The 25,359-nt window shown below is 46.6% G+C and overlaps 1 protein-coding gene across 2 annotated transcripts in view; it reads left to right on the top strand.

Annotated features, from left to right (window-relative positions):
• Positions 1-25,359, top strand: part of LOC115356187 (prospero homeobox protein 1) — a 43,101-nt gene that overhangs the window by 12,878 nt on the left and 4,864 nt on the right. For both annotated transcript variants that reach the window (XM_030047251.1, XM_030047250.1), the window contains exons 3-4: positions 2,477-2,584; positions 9,878-10,072. In XM_030047251.1, coding sequence (XP_029903111.1) covers positions 2,477-2,584; positions 9,878-10,072 — 303 coding nt within the window. The remainder of the gene's footprint in view (positions 1-2,476; positions 2,585-9,877; positions 10,073-25,359) is intronic.

Genomic DNA, 25,359 nt, shown 5'->3' with positions numbered 1-25,359 from the left:
CATTAGCAGATGTACTCCCCTAAATGGGTACAATAGGTAGAACAACATGCCCACATGCTTTAAGTTGTTGCTGTTTTTGTTATTAATTTCCGTGAGAACTTTATTCTGAGGGTTTGGGAACAAAGTGTGGCATTTCGCAGACATAGTTAAGTTTGTAAGTTGTTCATTATAATTAGTATGACATTTATAAATAACAGATTATTTAGCATTTGCGCTCTCCCCACATTCACAGCTGCCTCTATTGATGTAGCGCTAAATGTAGCCGGTGGTAGTCATTTTTGATATTTCTCTAGCTTTCTTATTATTATTTCGGAGCCTCAGAAGTGACAGCACGACAGCTTGTCAGACATTTTGCGAGGTGCGTTCAAGTTCGCCGGCTCTCGGCGGCGTCGCCGAGCAGATGGCCGCCATCCATTTCCCCCATTCGTTCTCCGCTCCGACTCGGAATATTCTTGTCCTTACACCTGGAATTAGGAAGTGGAGCAGCTATTTTCCTCCCATGACTTTGGGCTTCGGGGGAAGTGTTGCGAGAATGATGATGTCTTGTCAGATGTGGCAGGCGAACAGTGGGCCAGCTGGTGTGAGGGCGCCATCATGGCAAAATAATAGCCTCGCGCGCCACCCCTAAGTCCAATCACAATTACATTTGCAAGCTGTGAGTGAATTGGAGATGAAAGTGCCTCATCAGGAGATATGAGGCTCCTTAATTATCGACTGAAGGGAGGTGATATTGTGTTTACGGCTGTAGGGCGGAGGTAAAACTTAAGCGCCGATTGTTTTGAATGTCAGCGGAGAGGAAGCCGGTGCCAGTCCTCATCGGGGGGAAAGGGAAAACAAATTCATCAAAGTGTAACAAAAAATCCCACCTTGCTTTACTTAAAAAAGAGCCCCCTCCTCTCTCTCTCTCTCTCTCTCTCTCTCTCTCTCTCTCTCTCTCTCTCTCTCTCTCTCTCCCTCTCTCTCTCTCTGTCTGAGGAGCCATTGTATCCCCTGCACTTGGAGCAGATGGTGTGGTGTGGAGAGTGAAGTGCTGCTCTTTTGGCCAGGCCTGTCAGAGTAACACCAGTCTGCCAGGGTTTCCCCACAAGACCCTCCCTGCGTACAGAGTTCTCTCTCTCTCTTTCTCTCTCTCTCTCTCTCTCTCTCTGAATCAGCAGACAAAGTAGACGGGGTCTTGAAGGAGCCAACCCGGTGTGGTTCAGCATTTGCCGGCTTTTTTTTTTTTTTTAAATGGGAACCCTGTGTAACCCTGAGGCCAAGGGCAATCCAATCTAGCAGCTGATGCCTTCTTCCCACTCTGCAGTAACAACAACTACATCTGGACACTTGACTGATTTTAACGATGACAGCCCCCCCTGCGCACCATAAATAATGTCGAGCAATGTATTTCGTCCAGTCAGGTGTAAACAAGTCTTCATGAAAACTTAGTATAATTTAAAACACCGTCTCGCTCCTGGCTGATGAAAACCCTTGTGGAAACAGCCTGAGGTTTTTAACATGCAGCCCGCCCCCCGATCCCCGGTCCCTTTTCAATGTCTTATCCCCCAGATTGATATTATCAGATGCATTATACGGCCGTTAATTCACCATGGAAATGGCTTGGGCCGCTCGGTGGCGCAGATGTGTTGCAGTCCCCCCCCCCCATCGCTGGCTGGGTCCAAAGCCTCCGAGCCCCTCTTTCTCCTTCTCCTCCTCCTTCTTTTCCTCCTCCAAGGGTTTGGCAGCGGCGGAGAGGCTGGGGGGCAGGGGTGGAGCAGAGGGAGGAGGAGGGGGATGTAATTGAAGGTTGGAGCCGCTCTATCGCTCAAGGTGCCCCCCAACCAACCCATCTCCATCCTCGCCGCCGCTCCATCCAGGAGATCCATTAGGAAGACGCCGCCTCTGACATGTATTTGAATATGGCCCGCGCGCGTGTGAGAAGGTTCCGCGGTGGCGCTCAGGCCAGCGTCTGGGCCTGTCTCCTACACGTTGTTTTGCCACTGATACGAAGCCAACATCAGACTGTCGTATTCAGGCTTGGCATGTGCCGCCGCCAAGCCATTAGGCCTTCTTGCCCGTCACTGGCGTTAACTGCTGTCTTTGTCTGTGATATGCAAATGTCTCCCTTTTTTCTTCTTCCTTTTTTTTTGGGGGGGGGGGTGGAGGTTGGTGAGGGGGTGTAGGGAAAGGCGTTTGCTTACTTTGACTGTGAAATGAGCCTTCTTATGTAAAAGCATCAGCTGCAGTTGCTGGCCAACGTTTTATTTACCGTGACGCTCTCACACCTGATAGGGACGATGCTAATTGCAAGCAAATGGCTTTGCTTGGGTGCGCCGGCTTTGGCCCCCTGCAGCCTCGCATTCATACCTAAAAAGATTTTTTTTTTCCACAAATCATTTAAATGAGAGCTTATTTACAGATGACATTTGTGGTTAGGCTGCCATAAGTTGTTTCTCTAAAGAAAGTTGGAACTTCCCTTAACAGCAGCTCTTTTCAGATCCAGGAGGGTCTTTCTCCCAATCATTTGAAGAAGGCCAAGCTCATGTTCTTCTACGCCCGCTACCCAAGCTCTAATATGCTCAAGATGTTCTTCTCTGATGTCAAGGTAAGTCTGACCCCCTGCTCTCGCCCTTCATCCCCTCTCTTTACCTTTACAACTTTACATGGCCATCTTTTTAAAAATGTAGTAATTGCTCATCAAATGTCCTTAATCTTTTCGAAGGAGGCGTAACGTAGTAGCTGTAAGAAAGGGTCATAACACACATACTTTTTTTTTTTTTTTTTTTACAGTATTTCTTGGTTTTGTCAACAGGCCCGCTTTAGAAAAGGGGAAGTCGCGTTCACTAACTGCAGCGTGCCAGCTTCAGTTACACGGCGCACAACGGCGTGTCCGCGAAGTGAAATGAGGTCCTCTTCCTGACTAAGTTATGGCTTTATGCAAAAGATGAGAGAAGAGGAAGTTGAGCGGGTTTACATGAGGGAGCTGGAGAGCCGATGAGTATTCCAAAGATAAAGAGCGGCATGAGTAACGGAGGGGTGGAGAGGGCAGAGAGAGGAGGATGGAGCCTAGAGACGGAGGAGTGGTTATCTGAGCAGGTGTAGGGAGGATGGTGCGATTGGAGGGAGGAAGGGGGGGGGGGGGCAAAAAGAGAAAGACAGAGTCGGTTTTAGGGAACATGGCAAGGATGAGTGTTCGCTCCGTTGGGGGTTGAGTGAAGGGAATTTAGCAAACAAAGCGGAAAGCCGCGCAAAAAAAAAAAAAAAAAAAGAAGAGCAAGACAATGGCGGAGTTTGTTTGTGATGTTGTTGTTTTTGTGTGCCCCCCTCTCGGACCATACGGAGGGGTAAACACTGTGACAGATCCAGGCCATCTTATTCAAATCAGGAGATAAAGGTCCCCCTTTTCTCCCAGCTGCCCCCTCTTGGTCGCCATAGCCACCAAACCATAACCCCTCGCGGGTCACATGACTCGCCCCGAGCACACACATTGGTCAGGTGGGAAGAAGAAGGGACGGGGCGAACGAGGCCGGCACCTGGATGACGATGACAGGCCCCCCCTGTCTGATTGGACGCAACACATCAGGGGCGTCCGGTAAAGGCTTCACTCCCTCATCCTTCCCGAGGCTCCTAATTGAGCGGCCTCAGCACACACTTAAACAAGGTCAAGATAGTTAAGAGGATTATGAACGACATGGCTTTGTTTTTGTTTTCAGTGGAAGACAATGGGGGCGAGCTGTAAGTTGGGGGGGGGCGTGTATGGGAATGAGACTAACTGACTAATTAGACGCGCCGCCTCTTAGCGAGCGGCTCTCCTCAGACAATCAGGTCTCCGCTAATCATGTCTTTCGCCGTCAAGGACCTAATAAACGTGGGAAGCCGCCCGCCCCGGCGACGGCGGGGGGGGGACGCCGCTGCCGTTGTGCCACCTCATTAAACTCCTTTCAAGACGACGGCGACTTTTGACTTCTAGGGAGGATGAACCCTAAATGACAAGATAATGCCATTGTTGGCGTTGCCGACGACAGCCTGGAGTGTCATATTGCACTTGTGTGACGGCTCATTATTAGCGCTGATATTGTTTTGATGGACGGAGGAAGTTATGAATAATCACTGCAGATTAATGAACAAGTTACGCCAGATGAAAGAAGCACCATCAGTCAATTAGTGCGGTTGCTGCCTTTGTAAACACGTGCACGTGGTATGTGCCCTTGATGTGTTTTTGATTGTATACATTTAATTACATGCAGCCTGGTGAAATTATGAAAATATCACATCAATACACACACACACACACACAGCAGCAGCACCCCTCCCTGTGTCTGTGTGTGTTTTAGTGATGAGCCTCGGTATTTGGGCCAGTCATGTGCTGTGGAGTGGCGGAGGTCGGGAGGGTTTTCCCCCTCTTCTATATGTCATTCCTTCTCTTTTCTTTTTTTTCGCTGATGGTGTGGCATGGTATGTGTTCCCCCCCGGCGGGGCCAAGAGAAAGAAAAGCCAGCCGCTGGATTTGAGTCGCCGCGGTAACAAAAGCTCGCTTTCCAGGGCCGCTTTTTGTGTGCAGTCAGCCAATAGGCAGCCGGAGATTATCTCCCACAATTCACCCCTGCGAAAACAGGAAACGTTGGAAAGCCCTGATGACTGTGAAGGGGCTTACGAGAGAGAGAGAGAGAGAGGGGGAGAGAGAGAGAAGAGAGAGAGAGAGAGAGAGAGAGAGAGAGAGAGAGAGAGAGGCCGGGACAGCTTCTCTCTCTTTTCTGCTCTCCTCTCCGGTTGTTCTAGATGTAGCTTAGCGCTCTGAGGTCATCTGTGTGCTTTCTGCTCCATTGTTGACGGCGAAAGTGTTGGACGGAGAACAGACTTTGGCTTTTCATCTTCGTCATCAGTTATAAAAGACACGGCCGTGCGTGTTTACCGAAAACAATTAGCGCGCACAAACACCAGACCGAGCTGGAGCTGCGCGTTCATTAATTCGTCGAGGAACGAAGTTCCAGACTGACGCGGTCAAAGAGAGTGAATACTTTTGGCAGCAGCCGCAGTTTGGAGAGTCGAGCATTTCCTATTCTGGTCTTAAGTACGGGTCTGTGCATCTGTAGAGAATGTGTGTGTGTGTGTGTGTGTGTGTGTGTGTGTGTGCGCACGCGTGCATGCCACTCTATATCTTGCGCTGTTAGCACTAAACGCTGACCTTTCACAGGCTCTTGATTGTGAGTGTGAGAAACACGCTCTCGCTGTCTCCCTCTCATCTGCCTCTCAGCCAGCCAAACGCCACACACACACACACACACACACACACACACACACACACACACACATTTTTCTGACTGCCATCTCATGTCTGTGCTGGCTAACCCCTGCCAGCTCTGATTAAGGAGCTGCAGTGATGTGTTCCTTTGAACCCCCCACCACCCCCCACCACCACCCCACCTCCCCTCCACACACTGAGGACTCTTGTCCTGAGCTGCTATCAGGGGGTGTTTATCCCCCCACTGGCAACTTAATGAACCAAGACTGCTGGATCTGCAGGGGGACTTACACCAAAAACCAGTGTGTGTGAGTGCATGTCTTTGCCATTGACGGGTATAGCATTTAATTGTGTGTGTGTGTGCATGTGTACACCGAATGTGTGAAATATTGGGGGAAACTTTTCATGTCGTACACCAGTGAGGTGAATCCAGGTAAACACCATGATCTAAGATAAGATAAGATAAGATTTTCCTTTATTAGTCCCACAGTGGGGAAATTTCAAGCATCACAGCAGCAAATAACAAACTGAATCCATACAGATCACAAAGGAGGGAGAGGCACACAAGTTAGAAAGGGATTTTTAACATCTTCATCTCTGGTTTTGCCTTAAAATTCACCTTAAGTGGCTTCAAACTTCAAAAAAAAAAAAAAAAAAAAAAAACATTTTTTCCGTATATTTTAGGACAATGTCATACACATATTGTGTATCTGCACTGAAGCTCCATCACACTCACAGTGGGTGAAATTTTCACAGCCAAGATGCTCGTTCTTTTACGGCTGCAGTATCACATCATATAGAAAACATATACATAACATATCTTGTTCATCTTTTATTTATCTATTTTCCCCGGAATTCAGTTCAAGTTCAAGTTTTTATTTGTCACATGCAATGGTGACAACTCCAGCACTGTGCAAGTAAAATGGATAAAAATAGAAATCAAAATAGAAAGAATATATATATACACTCCTATATACAATCCTATATACAATATACAATTACAATCATGAACATAAGTGTGCATTAGTACTAAATAGATTTAAGAAAGGAAATAGAAAATGAATGGATGGATGGGAACGTGAAGGCACTGAACCAGAATTGGTTTTGACCAATCAGGTGAGATGTGGGCTGTGCACAGGGGGACCGCCGCTCCACATCGTGAACATTCCCTGAAGATGTAACATATAAAATGCATGTATTGTATTGGAAGTGCTTTGTTTGAGTTACAGTTCAGTTTCATACGGGCCTTCATACATCCCCCCCCCCACACACACACACACACACACACTCGGCTGTCGGCATAATAAAGCGACCCTTGTCCAAAGTGACAAATCTATCAGTCACTTGGCTGCAGTGACACCAAAGGTCTCCTGCATGAGCGATGGTAACTCTTTCACTGACTTTAATCTCAGTATGTAGTCCTCAATCATACACAGGCACACACACACACACACACACACACTTCACATACACTGTACAGACTGTATAGACACAGTTGACTAATGCCACATGCACAAACAGGCGTCGCTATAGGCTGAAGATTTATATGTGTCGGTCGGCGCGGGGCTCCGAAAAAAACTTGAGTGTGTGTTTTTTGCGCCCCGTCCCGCTCCGGCCGTGAAGTGTGTCCGCTGCGTTGTGTGTGTTTAAGAATAGCCCCCTCGCCCCGGCCTGCTGTATTTGTAAGTGTCAGTAGTTTGTTTGTTTGACACTCCGATGTCACGACCCCGGCTTGCTGACTGCTCACGTTCCGACTCTCTGCCCCCCCCCCCTCCCGCTGCGTCGCCCCCCCCCCCACTCCGCCGAACGCCATTGTCCGACGGCGCTGACCCACTCCCCTCCCCTCCTCCTCCTCGCCTCCCCTCCTCCCTGCTCACACCCCATCCCTCCCCGTTTCCCCGTTTATGCTCACCCTGCACTTTAGGACAGAACCCCCCCCCCCCATACACACACCCTCCCAAACCCCTGCCAAACAATGTCAAGCGGACTTACTCTCTTTCACCCCCCCCCACCGCCTCTCCTACATTATGTCATTGGCCGATCATTCCAGAAAGGCATCGCCCCCTCCTTTAGCCCCGTCCCACCTTGGCCCGGTCCTGTTTCCCTCCTCCTGATTGGCCGTCCCTTTCCGCCCGTCTCGCGCGCCCGTTGTTCTCCCTTCCCTCTGCCTTCCCCGTTTTTTGTCAAGTTTGTGTGTCGAGCCGCGCGCGAGTCCGAGTGCCATCCCAGATTGTGAAGGGCGCGCGCGCGCGCGCGCGTGTGTGTGTGTGTGTGTGTGTGTGTTGTCGAACAATAGCCGGAGCCTAATCTCCATGTCAAAACCGCTCGGCCTCCCCAGCGAGCGGCCCGCTCAGCGTTTAGTAGCGTTTTGTGCCCCCATTCTTCCAGCACCACAAAAAGAGCAGAGGGGAGGGAGGAGAGAAGGTCTGTGTGTGTGTGTGTGTGTGTGTGGATGCATATGTGTGTGTGTGGGAGCGGAGGGTGTGGGCGATAGTTGGGGGACTTGCAGCTTTTGCAGGCCGGGATGTTTTTTTGGGAGCAAGTGAGATGTGAGGGGTGAAGTAAAGGTGTGTGTTTGTGTGTGTGTGTGTCGAGTGCCATGCTTTCAGGGCAGTCAGAGGGAGCGGGCCGGGAGGCAGTCCTGAGCCCCCCCCCCCCGAGGTCCTTATCTAGCGGTGTGGATGTTTGGACAGTGTGTTTTCCCTGCTGAAGCCAGGCGGAAAAAGAGGCCGGGATGGGACGGGGGTCTTAATAGGTTTACCTCGCCCCTATTGAATCCAGCCGAGCGGCACACATCAGATAGCCCCAGCCTCCTCCGCAGCGCTTATCATCTCTCGCTCTCTCTCTCCTTTTTTTTTTTTTTCTCCCCTTTTTCTTCTCCTTTCTTCCTGCCTGGGAGGAGTGCAGAGGGGAGGAGAGTCAGGGGTAATTGGTGAACGGGGTTAAGTACATGTTTGAGCCCCCCGCGGGCCAGGGCGCTTCAGATGATGACTTAATCGTTTTTCTGGTCAATTATGTGTTTGCGGTCTCGCCGCTCCCCCCGCCTCCACCTCCTTCACTCTCAGGGTTATGATAGGGGGGGAGGTCTGCTCCCAGTGGGAAGAAGATGAACCACACACACACACATTCACTCTGTCTCCTCCACCCCCCCGCCTGCTGTCTTACTTTATGTCTCTATCTTCCCTCGCTCCGAGAGCCGTGCTCCCGCGTGCTCCCGTCTTTTATCTTTCGCCGTCTCTCCGTCTTCCTCTTCTCTTTTAAGTTGCTGGCCTACAACTCCCTGATGTGACACGACACGCTCTCTCCCTTACTCATGAACCACTGACCCCCCCTCCACCACCACCACCACCACCTCCTCCTCCTCCTCCTCTTCCCTTCATACTCTGATGTCTTAATAGCTTTCACACAAGATAGCCTCCAATACTGTTACTTTTTTCAACTGCTGTTTTGATTGGTAGGCTCTTTTCAGTCAAAATGTCTAATGTTTTTTTTTTTCCCCATTGGTGTATATCCCTTATTTTCCTTTTTTATATTTGTTTCCTCAGTATTGCAAATATCATTTTAGCTGAAAACATTATTTGGCATCCAAAAGCAGTGGTAGCGTTTCAAGCCCCTTGGCTCTTCCTTGGACTTGAATGAAAATTCAAGATGCCATGTTTAAATATATCATAGAGTGGGGTTGCCTGACCCCCTTCATGTGGCCTGAATATCCCATAATACACAAAATACATAGCAAACTATACACTTCAGTCTCTCTCAATAGAAAAACATCAGGAAAAAAGCTGTCGTACTCTATGATTGATTGGCTCATTGAAACTAGTGAGATTCCATGACTCTTAACCCTGTAAAGCCTGAACTATGAAAGGATTGGCAGAAAATTCAAATTTTTTGAAATCGAACCCTTTATTTAGTCCTATAACAAAATGTTAAAAAAAAAAAAAAAAATCTTTTTCAAAAAATATGTCTTTATGAGATTTTTCTGTTGTATCATATATGACAGTACTTGAAGTGCCAATGGTATGGTCCAGGGTGAACAGGGTGAGTGTTCAAAGGTATACAACAGTATTTTGGTCAAGTATTGATTAAACTGAAACGGATTATGTTATTTGATAACGTGTATCATACATGATACAAATAGCTTTATAGGGTTAATTCCTGATTAAATACCACAGAACTCCCATACAGCATACACCGTTTAAAAAAAAATGAAGTAAACAGAAACATGTGTTTCTACATTAGAAACTAGAAGAGTTAGAAATGTGACATTGGCCAGTAGCATTCAAGTAGAAAACACACCCCAACGATATATTCATTTCAGATTAGAGGAACTGCATGAGATGTCCTCACTGTAAGAATAAAGACAATGGCACGATGATGCACTCTTATTTTGATACAGTCCTGCAAGCATGACTGCATCTGTGCATGTTTCATGTATTTAAAGTAAAGGTTTAAAGTGTAAAGGTTTTGGTGCAGACCTGGTACATAAATAGCAACTCTTAAATTCATCTGAAAGTTAAATTACAGGTTCATGCAAGTGCTGGAGCAAAATAAGCACACAACGTGTAATCTGTATGGAAGAAAACACAGATTTTTTTTTTTTTTTTACAATGCAACACTGATCCCCGTCTTCCCGTCCCCCCCCCCGTCTCCTTCCAGTTCAACCGCTGCATCACCTCCCAGCTGATCAAGTGGTTCAGCAACTTCCGGGAGTTCTACTACATCCAGATGGAGAAGTTCGCCCGGCAGGCCATCAACGACGGCGTCACCGGGGCCGACGAGATGAGCGTCAGCCGCGACTGCGAGCTCTTCCGCGCCCTCAACATGCACTACAACAAGGCCAACGACTTCGAGGTACAGCCACGGGCTTTGATTTGAAGGAAAAACGGGGGCCGGTGGCGGGGGCGGGGGGGGATGGGGGATGGGGGATGCGATCACTGTGACACCAGATCATAAAAGCTATATGTACTCAAAAGGGAGGAAGAGGAGGAGTGGAGCGCTAATGCGTTCAATATTAAACATTTCGCTTGATAGCTCATGTTGCAGATGGGTAGTGTGACACCAACTCACTGTGTCCTCGCCGGCATCATCTTACTGTGACTTTAAGGTTCCTATACATCCTGCCATGACACCGTTAGACCTGCAGCATCCGCATCCCGTCAAAAGGCCTAAGGAACGTTCGCCTCATGAGGAAGAAATCTTTTTTTTTTCCTCTTCTTCACAATTCATTTTCTTTTCATGCGTGTTAAAGCTGAACCGCATTTTACTTCCCTGTCCTCATTCCACCCTGGTGAGAAGTTTGTGTGTGTGTGTGTGTGTGTGTGTGTGTGTATTCGGGGGGCGGTTGTACACGTGAGCGTGGCTGCCTTCCAGTATATTGTAATCGTAAATCCTCAACAGGCAACTTCACCTTTAATACGGTTCACTTTTTTTCACACTTCTCCTTTTGCCGCCTTCTCGTGTGTTCCAAGAACCAATAGAGAGAAGTGCTGTTAGGTGTGTGTGTGTGTGTGTGCGTGTGTGTGTGTGTGTGTTATGAAACGTTCAATGCACTCTCAATGTCAGCTGACAATAGACCTTTAAAAGGCTTCTGTTAAGAAGGACCTGGAATAATATGTGTGTGTGAGTGTGTGTGTGTGAGAGAGAGAGAGAGAGAAAAAGAGAGAGAATAGAGTGTATGCGAGAGTGTGCGCTGTAGCGTGTGTGTGTGTGTGTGTGAGTGTTTTGTTGTTGCTGCATTTCCCAGTGTCCTGTTCACCTCGAAGGGTACAGCCGTCCCTTGGACCGGCCTGGCATGCTGGCAAAGCACTTCTCCAGTGTGTGTATGTGTGTGTGTGTATTTGCGTGTGTGTGTGTGTGTGTGTCACTTTGAGGGGGAAAAATCTCACTGTTATCAAGGTTAAGCGTCCTACTGTTTTAGTGAGAGGAAGGGGAGAGAGGGAGAGGGGGAAGAGGGGGAAGAGGGAGATGGATAGATAGGGGATAGAGGGTGCGAGCTCCGAGACAAAGGAGAAAGGAGAAAGTGATGAAGAGAGGGAGGGAGGAAGGGAACAGAGGGGGGGTTGGAAGGGGGAGAAAGAACGGCAGAAGGAGAGAGAGAGAAAGAGAGATGACGTGCGGGAGAGAAGTGCCCTTGTGAGCGGGGCGAGTTTTGCAGCGCTCACATTTAAAGTGCTTCATTCTCTCTCATCCTCTCTGTCCGTTATTTGTCCACCGGGGATCTTCTGCTCGCACCTCAACCACACACACACACACACTCACACTCACACACACATCCATCTTCAGCCCTCTTAAGGGAGGCTTTGAAAGACTTGCGTACGAGGTCTCAGTAAAGCCCAAAGGCTTGTCCGAGCAAATCGCCGAGGCCTCCGAGCAGATTCCACGGTTTTAAGCAAAGTCCAGAATAACACGGTTCCTTGAGGGCAGCTGTTCATGATGTTTGTCCACTCACTGGGAAAAAGGGCATAGCACGGGAACAAATTGACCCTTCACCCACAGTACATCATGAAAAAAAAAAAAAAAAAAGAAACATAACAATAACATAACAAGCCATTTAGTGTCATAATCGCATTAAAAACTTATTTTCCTTAAAACAAGTAAAGAAATGTGCAAGTGCGATGAGATATGTTTCCAATGTAGCTTCACTTCTCTCAGCAATAATAAAAGAAGGAAGTCATAAATATGTGAAAACAAGGCAGAGTAAGGCAGATCAGCCCTGTGGGATCAAGAGACTTGATTCAAGAAAATTCTGGAAACAAGTTGATTAGTGTTGGAAACAAGTGGGATTGTCTCATCCTACTGGCAGATTTTTTTTTTTTAATTTGTTTTAAGAAAAACAAGAGTTAAACACTGAAGAGGAGAATGAAATGGATTTTTTTTTGTGTGGAAAGGAGCAAAATGAAACGGCTTGAAATTGTGTTTGATTCATCTGAAGAGAGACAAGATCTTAACAGTGAAGATGAGACAAAGTCATTTGTAAATTAGATTTTTTTTGAGGTATATTCATTTCTGCTGAATTGTGAAGGTTCAGCAGCCACTGAAAACACCACATGGTTGCTGTCTTTTTCCACAATGACATCTAATTCAAGAAAATTCTGGAAACAAGTCAGAAATCAGAAATGACCTCATCCCATTTTGCTGATTTGTGAAGCAAAACAAGATTTTAACACTGAGGATGAGACTAATGACTGGTTAAGATCAAGACTTTGTGCTGGACATACGTTTACTGTAATCAGGTCAGAGCCGCAGCACGTTGACAGTAGATAAATATTCAAGTTGCCCTCGAATGATCCTGTGTTTGCTAAAGGATATTAAAGGCGGCTTAAAGTCGCAGGGAAATGAAAAATGTATAAGGTCATTTTTCTTTTTCTTTCTTCCTTTCTTCCTTTCTTCTAAAAATTTCTTTCTACAATTCCATTCCGTCTACCCCCCCCGGGACAGTGTAGTTTGAGGTGACGTCATGCTCAATGACAGCATCACATTTGGAACAATCACAGCCCTCCCTTCAGATCAAGCTGCCTCTCTGTCCCTAGCTGATCCCTAATATTTTCTTAACCTGTTTGAACAGGACGCAAATCAAATGAAGCAGGCGGGAGCCTCTCCGAATGCCTTCTCCTGACTTGACAGTTGTGCCAGCTGCCTTGGCTACATTACTCGTGGTGGTGTGTGCACACAGTCAGCATAATTACAGATGTCAGGGCTCGTCTTTATGCCTCCACGAGACGTCATGTACTGCAGCTCATCTGGTGAAAAACTAGTTTGACTGTACGGTAAACATGAAGCCCGAATTTGAGTTTGGCAGTGTTTGAGTTTTACCTTTTTTTTTATTATTATTGTTGTGTTGGAGTTATATATGTTGGAGTTTTATCTGTTACATTATGCACCTGACTCCCACAGGAAGAGATGAAAGTTTCTGCCAGGAAACAAAAAGATAATCAAAACCGTGAACAGTGTTTTGAAGGATGCAGACTTGACTGTTCCATTCCAGCCTTTTTATTTAGGGCATGTTTGATAGCTTGAACGGCAGCTATTGAGAGTTTTAAAAATGAGGAAACATCAAATTACATAAGACATGCGTTGAAAAATGACGATACGTGTAAATAAGACGTCAATAGAAGCACACTGGGCAAAACTCTAAATACAGAATAGAAAAATATATATAGTTAGACGGGTTCACTGCAAAAACGCAAAATCTTACCAAGATTATTTGTCTTATTTCAAGTCAAAAATGTTTTATTCCTAGTCAAAATATCTCATTACACTTAAAATAAGACATGATCACCTCAGAAGTAACTTGTTTTTAGACAATTGTCTCTTGTTTCAAGTGAAAATTTGCTTGTTTCATTGGCAAAATTTGTTTCTTGTTTCTAACTAATTTTCACTTGTTTCAAGTGAATTTTCACTTTTTCCACTGGCAAATTTTGCCAATGAAACAAGCAAATTTTCACTTGTTTCAAGTGAATTTTCACTTGAAACAAGAGAAAATTGTGTAAAAACAAGTTACTTCTGAGGTGATCATGTCTTATTTTAAGTGTAATGAGATATTTTGACTAGAAATAAGACATTTTTGACTTGAAATAAGACAAAAAATCTTGGTAAGATTTTGCGTTTTTGCAGTGTTTGCCGTTACTCACATGATGCAAAAAAAAAAAAAAAATCCATAAATCAATTAGTCTGATATCCAGTATCTTGTTTTTTCGTGTGTGTGTGTGTGTGTGTGTGTGTGTTTAAGTGATAATATCCTGCCAGTGAGACGAATAACTTGTTTGGAGAATTTTCTCCAATCAAGTGTCATTTTCTTGCTCCTGGTGTGCTGATCTGCCTTTCTCTGCCTTGTTTCAACATATTCATACTTCCATAATAATCAAGAAAAAAAAGTGCAGCTGCATTATAAACAAGTGGGGTTATTTCATCCTACAGTTTGATTTTTTTCACTCATTTGAGGAAAAACAACACCTAATGCACGACAGCTTGTCAGGTTAGAGGATTTCTGCGCCCGGCGTTGTCCTGGAAGACGACACAACGGCCCTTTTCTGCGCGGCGCCTGAAATTTCCCATCAGCACCTTAGACAGGACTATCATTCTTCTGGCGGCACCAGGAAGCAACTGTTGAAACAAGCTCAAGGGGAACTGCCCATTTACATACATAAATGTGGAAATTTGCAAGAAGACAGACAGAGAGGGGAAGAGCGAGGGAGAGCAGGTGAATAAGTCTTCTGTTGGCTGAGGAGCTGCAGTCGGGGAGGAGGTGAGGGCGGAGGAGGGAGGGCAGGTGTTTTGCATATTAAGGTTTTTTTTTTTTTTTTTTTTTTTTCTCTGGGCAGGTGTCTGAGAGATACAGGGGCTGATTAGAGTTTAGCACAAGGAAAATTTGCCCAGCCATGCAAATTCTAACCCCCCTGACAAACCAACCGCCTTGGTGAGCACGAAGACTGCATGTGTGTGTGTAAGTGTGTGTGTGTGTGTGTGTGTGTGTGTGTGTGTGTGTGGGCTTTGTATTTTCCCTGTGTGACGCTTGTGTGGGAATGCGTGTTTGCGTGTACATGAGCGGACATATTTGCTGTTTTTCCCTGTCTTATACATGTGTGTTTGTGTGTGTGTGTGTGTGTGTGTGTGTGTGCGAGTGTGTGTGTGTGTGTGTGAGTCATAGAGGTAACGTGGAGATGGAAATGTACTGGATGTGTATCAGGATGCCCCCAAGGCCCTTTTCTGTGGATCTCTCCCCTTTCTCCTCCACCACCACCTCCTCCTCCTCCTCCTCCTCTTCCTCCTCTACCTGCCTGCACCACCACTTGAAACAGGAGCCTACGCAGATTCAGCAAGCGCACACACACACACACACACACACACACACACGCGCACGCACACACACACACTGAGTTTTCCCTTTGCCAGATTCTGCATCATCAAAGTTCCATCCACCTTGGTGGCGTCTTTGGAATGAATATGTCCTCTGTTTCAGTGATCACACACTTGGACACACACACACACACACACACACACAAACACACACGTTTGTGGCCTTTCTTGTTTGATGCTAATCTGCTCTGTCACTGTGCTGGGCTAATACGCTCCCCGTCTCCCTCCCAGCTCCTCTTTTGTCGCGATTGTTTCCCCCTTTTTTTTTTCCCCCTTTCATATCCCTCCTCCCTCACCGCCTCTCGTCGTTTTCTCTCTCTTCCTTCTGTTGCCTCTCTCCTTTCATTCTTTCATCCTCCTCTTTTGCATGTCTTCCGTTAACCCGCCCCCCCCCCCCAACTCGCTTTTTCCCCCCATTAGGAAGTTTTAATGGCATAATTGTCACATTCCTTCTGGCACAATGAACACCAGCGGTAATTAAAGAGCTTGCCGTTAATTACCTAGACCCCGGCTCCACTTTCCCTCTCTTCTTTTTCTCAACAGACCCCCCCCCCCCGCTGCCGCCGCCGCCACCACCACCCCGATCTCCCCTCTACTTCTCTTTCTTCTCCGCTCCTCGCTCGTTCCGTCCGTGGCCATCAAAGTCTTCGGAAAAAGCGCGCTCCGCTTTTTCCCAAAGCCTTGACTTTGAGCGGCGGCGCTTTCATGTTGCGGACTCAAGTGGAAATTCTCACTTAGTGTCCCCTTACTTTTTTTTTTTTTTTTTTTTTTCTGTCTTTGAGCCCCCAATGACAACACACATCATCTTTCATAAGACAGGAATGTGTGTGTGACCTGGTAATGGGGGTGGAGAGAGAGAGAGAGAGAGAGAGAGAGAGAGGGAGGTGGGGTCTGATAAAAAGGCAGTTTTATGATGGCTCTGGGAACCTCTCAGATTTCCATAAGACAGGCGAGGCCAAGTTTCCTCTGTCAGTGACCACTCCTCCAGCAAAGGACACACACACACACACACACACACACACACATACACACACACACACACAAATACACCCACACACAGACATTTAAAAGAGGAAGTCCCTATGTTCTCCATGTGAGAGAGGGAGGCACCTGTGAAACTGGTGAGAGGCCCTCATCTGCACACACACACACACACACACACACACACACACACACCAACACATCATGCGGGTATCGTGTGTCCGCCCTTATCAGCTGCTCTCTCTCTCCTATTGGAAAGACGTCTCCCTCCTTTTGTCCCTCTTCCCCTTTTGTGTGTCCATCCGTCTGTCATCTCTCTGCTGGAATTGATAAGGGCCCTCCCAACGGGCAATCGCTCATTCACATTATCATCATTCCATTTCTTTTTTTTTTTTTTCCTCCACATATTACCAGAAAACTTTTAGCGCACCTCCGCACTTGTGAATCGCATGTTCACTTAACCCTTTTATAGGGCAAGTGACTATTTTTGGTAACTTCAGAAATGTTACATATCAGGCCCATCCCCTGTCTCAGTTGGTTCAATAATCATTTGGTCTCCACCCAGCCAATCAGCAAAGATCGCTCTACATCCCAGGTCACATGATTGTGGCATTTGACCAATCTCAATGGCTTTGATTTTCTATTACAAAATGAAAATTTTAGAAAAATTTTATGGAAGGAATAAAGTCCTGTCATGTTCTCTAGAAACAGTCTAGGGTTGTGTTTTTTTTTTGTTTTTTTTTTTTTGAATTTCAAAGTATTTCAATGAGTGCCCTATAGAGTGGTGAAGTCCCGCCCCTTCCGGTGGGCCCCCATGGGACCTTTCGGAGCGAAAAAAATGAATGATGTTCAATGGACAGAAAAGAATTCTTTTCTGGTCCCCCCGTCGTTATGTCATGGATTACACAAATGTTGTTTATAGGTTTAAATAACAAATTTTCATGTCAAGAGTTTGACCGTTTATTGCGCCATTGTTCAGGTAAATGCTGTTGAGAAAACACAATTAGAAAGACTACATACTGTGTCGCGTGTGTGACGTCACGTCATGTCAAGATGCCGGTGTGTTTTGTTCCCGATTGTCCGTGTCTCCGAGGGCCGACGGAGCGCCGGGTCGGGCGGGAGAGCGAGCGGACCCCGCCGCCGGGCGGAAAAACTCAGAACCTCAAAAACTCAGCGCGGAGCAGAGAAATGCACTGCAAAAAGTCAAAACCTTACCAAGATTATTTGTCTTATTTCAAGTAAAAATGTCTTATTTCTAGTCAAAATATCTCATTACACTTAAAATAAGACATGATCACCTCAGAAATAACTTGTTTTTAGACAATTTTCACCTGTTTCAAGTGAAACAGGTGAAAATGGAACAAGCTAATTTTTTCTTGTGACACAAGTGAACAAGTAAAAATTTGCTTGTTCCATTGGCACAATTTGTTTCTTGTTTCAAGCAAATTTTAACTTGTTTCAAGTAAATTTTCACTTGAAACAGGTGAAAATTGTCTAAAAACAAGTAATTTCTGAGGTGATCATGTCTTATTTTAAGTGTAATGAGATATTTTGACTAGAAATAAGACATTTTGACTTGAAATAAGACAAATACTCTTGGTAAGATTTTGACTTTTTGCAGTGTGGCCATGTCTGTTGTAGGCTTCCAGTGCGGGTGGTGACGTATATCATTCACACCGAGAGCAGCGAAGAGTTGTAGTTCACAAAGCGGGCTCACACAAAACCTAACATTACTAATATTCTTCGCGCTAAATTGTAGTCTTCTTTGCGTGAAAAATTCTCTTTAAATATCACGAACAACATATGTGAAATCCATGGCACAATTCAAACGGGACCAGAAAATAATTTTTATCTACCCATTGGATCGCATTCCTAATTTTTTTGCTTTTGAGGACCCATGTACCGGAAGTGGGTGGGCGGGACTTCACCACTCTATAAAGGGTTAAAAAAACATTTGGGGCGGTTCAGTGGGTCAGGCGCTGGGTTGAAAAACTGACCCGGTTTCAAGCAGACAAACTCAAAGGCGTTTCTGATTTCGCTTTTTGGCAAAACGTTGAATTTATCAGCTTTAATTCATCAGAAGTAGCCAAACTCGATTGCAGGGTGTTAGCTTCCATGGCCAGCTTGTTGTTAGCTTTGGGGCTAGGCTAACAACAGGGAAACAAACACTGTGGAGTCACTTGTCCAAATGGTTTTCTTTGTTTTTTTGTTTTTTTTTTGCAATATTGAGTTCTTGCATATGTTATGAGGCCTTTCACCTACAAATTGACTTGGCATAAACTGGCTAAAGCAGCTAGCATGCAGCAGCTGGACATATGAGCCGCTCTCATCGCTCCGCCTGCAGGAATCAGCCAACATGGGGGTCATTTCAGACTGAATGCTGGAGCTGAATGCTGATTCAGTCTGAAACCTTCCTTGCGCTCTAACTTCTCCTGAAGTTTTGACTTTCCTCCTCCTTCAAAGTCCTTCCCTTCCTCTCCTGCCGCCCCGGCTCCAGCTCTCCCCTGCGCTCTCTGTCGTCCGTCCTCTGTCTTTTCCCTCACTCTTGTATCCCCGCGATCTTTTCCTCTCTCCTCCCCACCCCCCCATTCTTCTCCTCAGTCTCTTTCTCCCTCCTTCTCTGTCTCTCTCTCTTTCTCTCTCTCCCTCTCTCTCTCTCTCTCTCTCTCTCTCTCTCTCTCTCTCTCTCTCCATCCATTACCAGAGCCACAGAGAGCTGAGAGCAGATGCTGTCTGTCCAACCGCCGTGCCCCATAGCATTGTGTGTGCTTCACCTCTCCTTCCCCCCGCTCTCCCTCGTTCCTCCTCTTCACGTCCCTCTCGGGGCTCCATTTGTTCTCCACCCAGAGAGGCTAATGTCTGTTTTCTCCTCCTCCTCCTCCTCCTCCTCTTCCCCTCCCCTGTCTTGCACTCGTTCATTCCCGTTCTTTTTTTGTTTTTCTCCCCACACAGTGCACGGTGTGTGTGTGTGTGTGTGTGGCTCTATTTGTGTGTGCATCTTTGACCGGGGTTCGACCTCAGGGAATTTGCGGTGAAAAGGTCACGGCCGTTGCACCGGGTGCATCACACACACACACACACACACACACACACACACTGAGACACAAATACAGATGCAGACGCAGAGTGCGAGCACACATGCATTCACACACAGGTGTGGAGCTCTTGGTGAGAGGCTCTAGGGGGCTCTTTGAAGAGCGATTGAAGACAAAAAGAGATAGCGGAGAGAGGGAGAAAGATGAAAAGCTGGCAGTATAGATTTAGGTTCAGAGCTGCCAAAAATACAGCCGATACATTTGCCAGTGGGCTTATGTCAACACCCCCCCCCCCCATCTACCTCCTCTCATCTCCCCGCTCTCTCCCATTGAGAAAAGGCATAGCTGTGCCAAACTTAAACTCCCTTACATGTGCATTTATCATGCATACACACATCCAACATGTCCAACATGTTACACACCAATAAATAAGAAAAGCACATGATGTTCTTGTATATGCACTTATGCATCTCTCTCTCTCTCTCTCCCTTCCCTCACACACACACGCGTACACACATTGCACACGTGCTTCGTTTCTGGTACAGAACAGCCTCACAATTAAGGCAATAATAATGACCTGAGGAGAGAGGCCATCTTATCTTGTGCGCTCGCATCCATCATTTTATCCATGAATCCAATCAGGGAGAGATTCAGACGCAGCAGTGTGGGGAAAAAAAAAAAAAAAAAAACACAAGAGTGAGGCACACATAATTTCTGCCATAATTAGTCGTTGTTTATATTCCATGCTGATGTACGTGATTATGTTGAGCAAAGTAAATGTGTATAGATGAAAATTCTGGAAAAGTTTTGGCATTTTAAAATGTGTTGTCCAGGCCTGGAAATGTTTTGGAAAATGATGAAGTGCCTGCATTACAAAGTTTTGGAAAAGTCATGGAAATTTTGAATGCTGGTAGTCATGACAAGTGGAGCTAGAAACAGAGAAGGGAGAGCAATTAAGATATTTTTTTCTTTCCTGGAAATCAGCGCTGGTATCATTACAGTAAACCAAATCAATAGTCAAGAGACATGGCAGCTGCAGTGAAACATTTTATTAGTTTTGTGATTCCAGCTTCTAGTTGCAAAGGTTACTTTATCCATTACATCACAGGATTGCAGTCATGGAAATTTGGTTTGTAGTTATGGAAATGTCATGGAAATGTTTGGGAACTAATTTGAAAAGTAAAAGTAAAAACCATGAGAGTTGGAGATGCAAGTTGTCTCCCATCTTTGTTTCCTGACTGTCATCACTTCAGTCCCGTTTCTTACCTTCATACCTCTGTTGGTGAAAAACTTTTCTTGGATCACGGGTCATTTTCTCGATCCTAGTGGGCTGATCTGCCTTCCTCTGCCTCGTTTCAACACATTTATTCTCGTTCCCAGACACATCCGTGAAGTAAGCCAAGCTGTTTCAGAAACAGGTGGTTTCACATCTCATCCCACTGGCAGAGTTTTCACTCATACAAAAAAACAACAACGTTTTAGCACTGAAGACAAGACTCAAGAATGGAAATGTTGACGGAGACCGGGAAAATGAAACAGGCCTCAAAGCGTTTTGGTGGGAAAGAATTGAGGGCTCATCGAGCTCAAGGTTCAAGAGCCACTGAAAACTCCAAAGAGGTGAGGGGACGCCCCTGCCTCTTTCCACAAAGACACTTAATTCACAAAAATTTTGGGAAACAAGTTTTTTAAACACTGAATGTGACACTGAACGACTATTTTTCTAGCGCATGCAGCTTTGCGACGATATGCAGTCGTCTCTGCTGTCAGCTGACTTTAACACAGTAAGAATCGATGCCTGTGCAACGCTAATACGGGAGCATTATTCGTGAGTTAGCTGAACCCAGATGGCCCGTGTGTGGATCTGACGCCGGTGTCAGAGCATCTACAAAAAAGGGGTCCTGACTAAGAAGTGGCAGATTTTAGACCCTGCGCCTTGAACATCAGCTGCAAGTCGTCTTATGGCTTTTTAATTCTCTGAAGTGAGAGGAGGGAAGACGTGAGGGGAAGGAGGAGAATGGAGGGAGAGGGGATCATCTGCTGTTCAATGAATAGCCCGGGGCTATTGAGGACCCCCGTTTGACATATCTGACAGGTCTTTTCTTCACCATGTGTGCATGCGTCTCCATGCATGTGTGTGTGCGTGTGTGTGTCCGGGTAAACCACCTTATTCTTTGCGCTGATTAAATGACCAGCGCGGTGTGTGTAGAGCCTGGGGCACCTGGGGGTAGCAAGGAATCACTTAAACATGGACAACTACATGATCCCCTCTCTCTCTCTCTCTCTCACACACACGGTACACAAACATATTCTCTCTCGCCCGACACTTCGCGCTCCCTCCTCCCCGCCCTTCCCGCACCTCCTCCTCCTCCTCCTCCTCCCGCGCTCTGTCTTCCCCTCCTCCTTCTGTCCCTGGTCACCTTGTGAGGGGCAGCCTGCTCTGTGGCACAGCTGCTGATTATGTCATTATTTCTGGACCATTTTGGTCTCCCTCCGTGTGTGTGTGTGTGTGTGTGTGTGTGTGTGTGTGTGACTAATGAAGCGTGGCAAAGGGACCCATGCCAAAATGACCAGGGCGTGCATCAGAGCTGCAGATGTGTCAAAGCAACCCCCCATTCACACACACACACACACACACACTTCCCATTTCCCCTGCTGACCACGGTGCCAAACTCTCTCCCTCTTCCAATCCTATCTGCAGTCTATTATTTTTCTTTCTTCTCCTGCCATCTTGTTCTCTCGCTCGCCCCTTCCTTCCTATCTCCTTCCATCCATTCATCTTCCTTCCCTTCCCTCCTTCGCCGCGGCTCCTTGCTCTCCATCCTTTATTGTCTGCCCGCCCACCCACACACCCTCCGTCCTCCTAGCCCTCTATTCTTCCTCGCCCTCCCTCCCTCCTGCTCTCCTCCTCTCCAGATGTCCTGCTCCTATCTTCCAGACTCCCTCGCTCCTTTTCTTCCCCCCTCCCCGCCTCTCCGAGCCATGCTGACTCCCTGACCTCCGGAGGCCCCGTTACAGTGCTCCGTGACCCCCCTCCTCCCCTCCCTCTCCTGCAGTCTGCCTCCCTCGCTCGGAAGACCAAATGTGTTCTTCTCTCAGAACTTGCCTGTGGATCATGGCAAGGAAGAGGATTAGAAGGGGAGGGAGGAGAGGCCCTGATATGATGATCTGAGTGTGTGTGTGTGTGTGTGTGTGTGTGTGTAGAGGAGGAGGGGGGTGAGGCAAGAAAAAGGCAGAGCGAGTGAGGGGCGGGGGGGGGGACGTCATCAGTGTCTTCGACCCTGTCCCGTCCTTGACTTCCCAGCGGAGGTGCACCTTGAGAAGAGCCCATGTGATGCAGGAAGTCATGCACATACACACACACACACACACGAAGCAGATTACAAGAACCACACGCACACACTCGCATGCATGAGCCCCTCAAGGCTATCAGCGGCAAGAGGGTCACTGGTGTTTGCTCAGGTTTGAGGCTGCCTTCCCATCCCAGTGCTCACCTCCATAATGACTTAAAGGGAAAGTTCACTCTAAAGCATTTGGGCCTGAAACTCTACATTCTACACACGTTGAGCACGTTTACATGCGCACCTTATTCCTGTATTAACCGGAATATTCGCAATATTCCGGTTGCGCACGTGTCATGTAAACACGCACCGAACCCGATTAAGGTCATATTCCGGTCGGAGAGAATTCCGAATAAGACCCCTGGCATATGCCTGTTCCAACCTGAATATTGAGACATGTAAACACCTTAGTCGAAAAATGCCCCGAACCGGAATATTCAGTCGCGTCTGCGCATGCTCGACTCGCAAGGAATTCTGTGGCGTCTTTGTTGCTATGGTTACTGCAAGCGGGGGAAACGGCATGGCGAACAGCAACAAGAGCTAGGAGACTGCAGTCCACCTTCAGCTAATGAAAGACTTAAATATCATGGAGTATATCGATGGGAGAAAACATAGAAATAGCGACACAAGAAGAAGAAAAAGAAGAAGAAGACGAGGAAGAAGACTTCTTTGTCTGTTTTTCCGGCAGACCAGACGCCTATACGCGTGCTGCTGCCCCCCGCGGCTGAGTGTCGCATTACATAAGAGAGTGGAATACGCCGAAACACGGGGGCATGCCAAGTAATGTAAACGGAATATTCCAGTTGCCGCGGCGCAGTTACCTTAACCGGAATATTGAGCCAAACCGGAATATGGTGTGCATGTAAACGTAGTCATTGTTGGTGATTTAGATTGTTTACAGTGGACTAGCTGCATGTAAACCCCATTACTCCCTGCTTTGGGCTGACATGTTAAAGCCCTCTTCTTTTTAAATGATGTGGGGAAAACGAAGAGCAGCAGGAGGGAGAAGCGGAGGATGTGCCCACCCCGGCTTGCTCTGGCCCCACAGGAGCTCGCTTTGGACTCTTCGGCGGTGGCGCGCTCTTATCAGCAGGAGGAAGGGGGGGCCAGGGACAGGAGGAGTGAGGGGTATGAAGAAAGGGACATGGGTTGTGTTTGCCTAAAGTGACAGTGCAGGCCAAGGGCTTATCAAGGCCTTTGTAGATTATTGATCGGAGCAGATACGGGCAGGCACACGGGCCACTGTGTGACTGTGACTGTGTGTGTGTGTGTGTGTGTGTGAGAGTGTGTGTTCGGGGTTCAGGGAAGCTCCTGCTTGACTCAGTGAAAAGTCACGAGCCCGCTCAACTTGGCTTTCGGCTCTCGGTTTCGCTCAGGCTCAGACGCGATCATCCATCACACGCACTGTTTGAAGGCTCCATGTCTTCAACTCTGCTGATGCCACCAGCGGGATCATCATCATCACAAATGTACGCCGCACGGCCGAGCTTTATTCAAACCCACAGGACTTTATTTTAGAATTTTATCTGGTTTACAAAGATTCCAAACGTATCCTGCTGAATTCCAGAGAACGGACAATCAAATGATGCAGCATCGTCTAGAAACTTCTGATTTGTGGTGATGCTGCAGTCATAAAACAACGGCATCTTGGCTTTGAATATTCCACTCAATGTTGGTGTAATGTAGCTTCAATGATTCTGCAACCACTGTTATATAATATCATTATATTATATTATTACTAACCCTAGCCCTAACCCTAGCCCTAACCCTAACCCTAGCCCTAGCCCTAACCCTAGCCCTAACCCTAGCCCTAACCCTAACCCTAGCCCTAACCCTAGCCCTAACCCTAACTTTGAAGCTTCTTAACCCTTTATAGGGCAAGTGACTATTTTTGGTAATTTCAATAATCATTATTAATTTCAATAATAATTAGTTCAATAATCATTTGGTCTCCACCCAGCCAATCAGCAAAGATCGCTCTACATCCCAGGTCACATGATTGTGGCATTTGACCAATCTCAATGGCTTTGATTTTCTATTACAAAATGAAAATTTTAGAAAAATTTTATAGAAGTAATAAAGTCCTGTCATGTTCTCTAATAACAGTCTAGGGTTGTTTTTTGAATTTCAAAGTATTTTAATGAGTGCCCTATAAAGGGTTAAGCAGAAATTTTAAAAACCTCTTTCTAGCATCCATTTCTCCCACCACATGTCACAATAACTTATGCAATTCAATGCCTTATAAATTTACTGAAACACATAAACACACACACACACATGCACACTCCCTCACACACACTGGACCTACACACTTAGAGAGGGAGCTGAAGGCATGGGAAGCAGTGGTATTCCCAGGCTGGGTTGGGGTTAGGAATGCAGCATCGTCGAGAAATTTCGGATTTGTGGTAATGCTGCAGTCATAAAACAACGGCATCTTGGCTTTGAATATTCCACTCAGTGTTGGTGTAATGTAGCTTCAATGATTCTGCAACCACTGTTATATAATATCATTATGTTATATTATTACTAACCCTAACCCTAACCCTAACCCTAACTTTGAAGCTAGGGTTCATTTCTTCCACCAAATGTCGGATCACCCCAAAGAAATATATCAGTGGAATAACATATGCAATTCAATGCCTTATAAATTTACTGAAACACATAAACACACACACACATGCACACTCCCTCACACACACTGGACATACACACTTAGAGAGGGAGCTGAAGGCATGGGAAGCAGTGGTATTCCCAGGCTGGGTTGGGGTTAGGAATTAACCTGGCTGGCAGCAGGGGCTCATGTTGTGTCCGTGTGTTTCATCCTTCAAGGCTGCCCACACACACCACACACACACACACACACACACACACACACACACACACACAGCCTTATCTTCCAGGGTCTCCTCTTGTTTGGCCAGCGCTGTGC

This window comes from Myripristis murdjan, chromosome 24 (genome assembly GCF_902150065.1).
Source record: "Myripristis murdjan chromosome 24, fMyrMur1.1, whole genome shotgun sequence".
NCBI classification, from domain to species: domain Eukaryota; kingdom Metazoa; phylum Chordata; class Actinopteri; order Holocentriformes; family Holocentridae; genus Myripristis; species Myripristis murdjan.
Note: the sequence above shows the minus strand (reverse complement) of the source record. Positions and strands in the feature narration are given on the sequence as shown.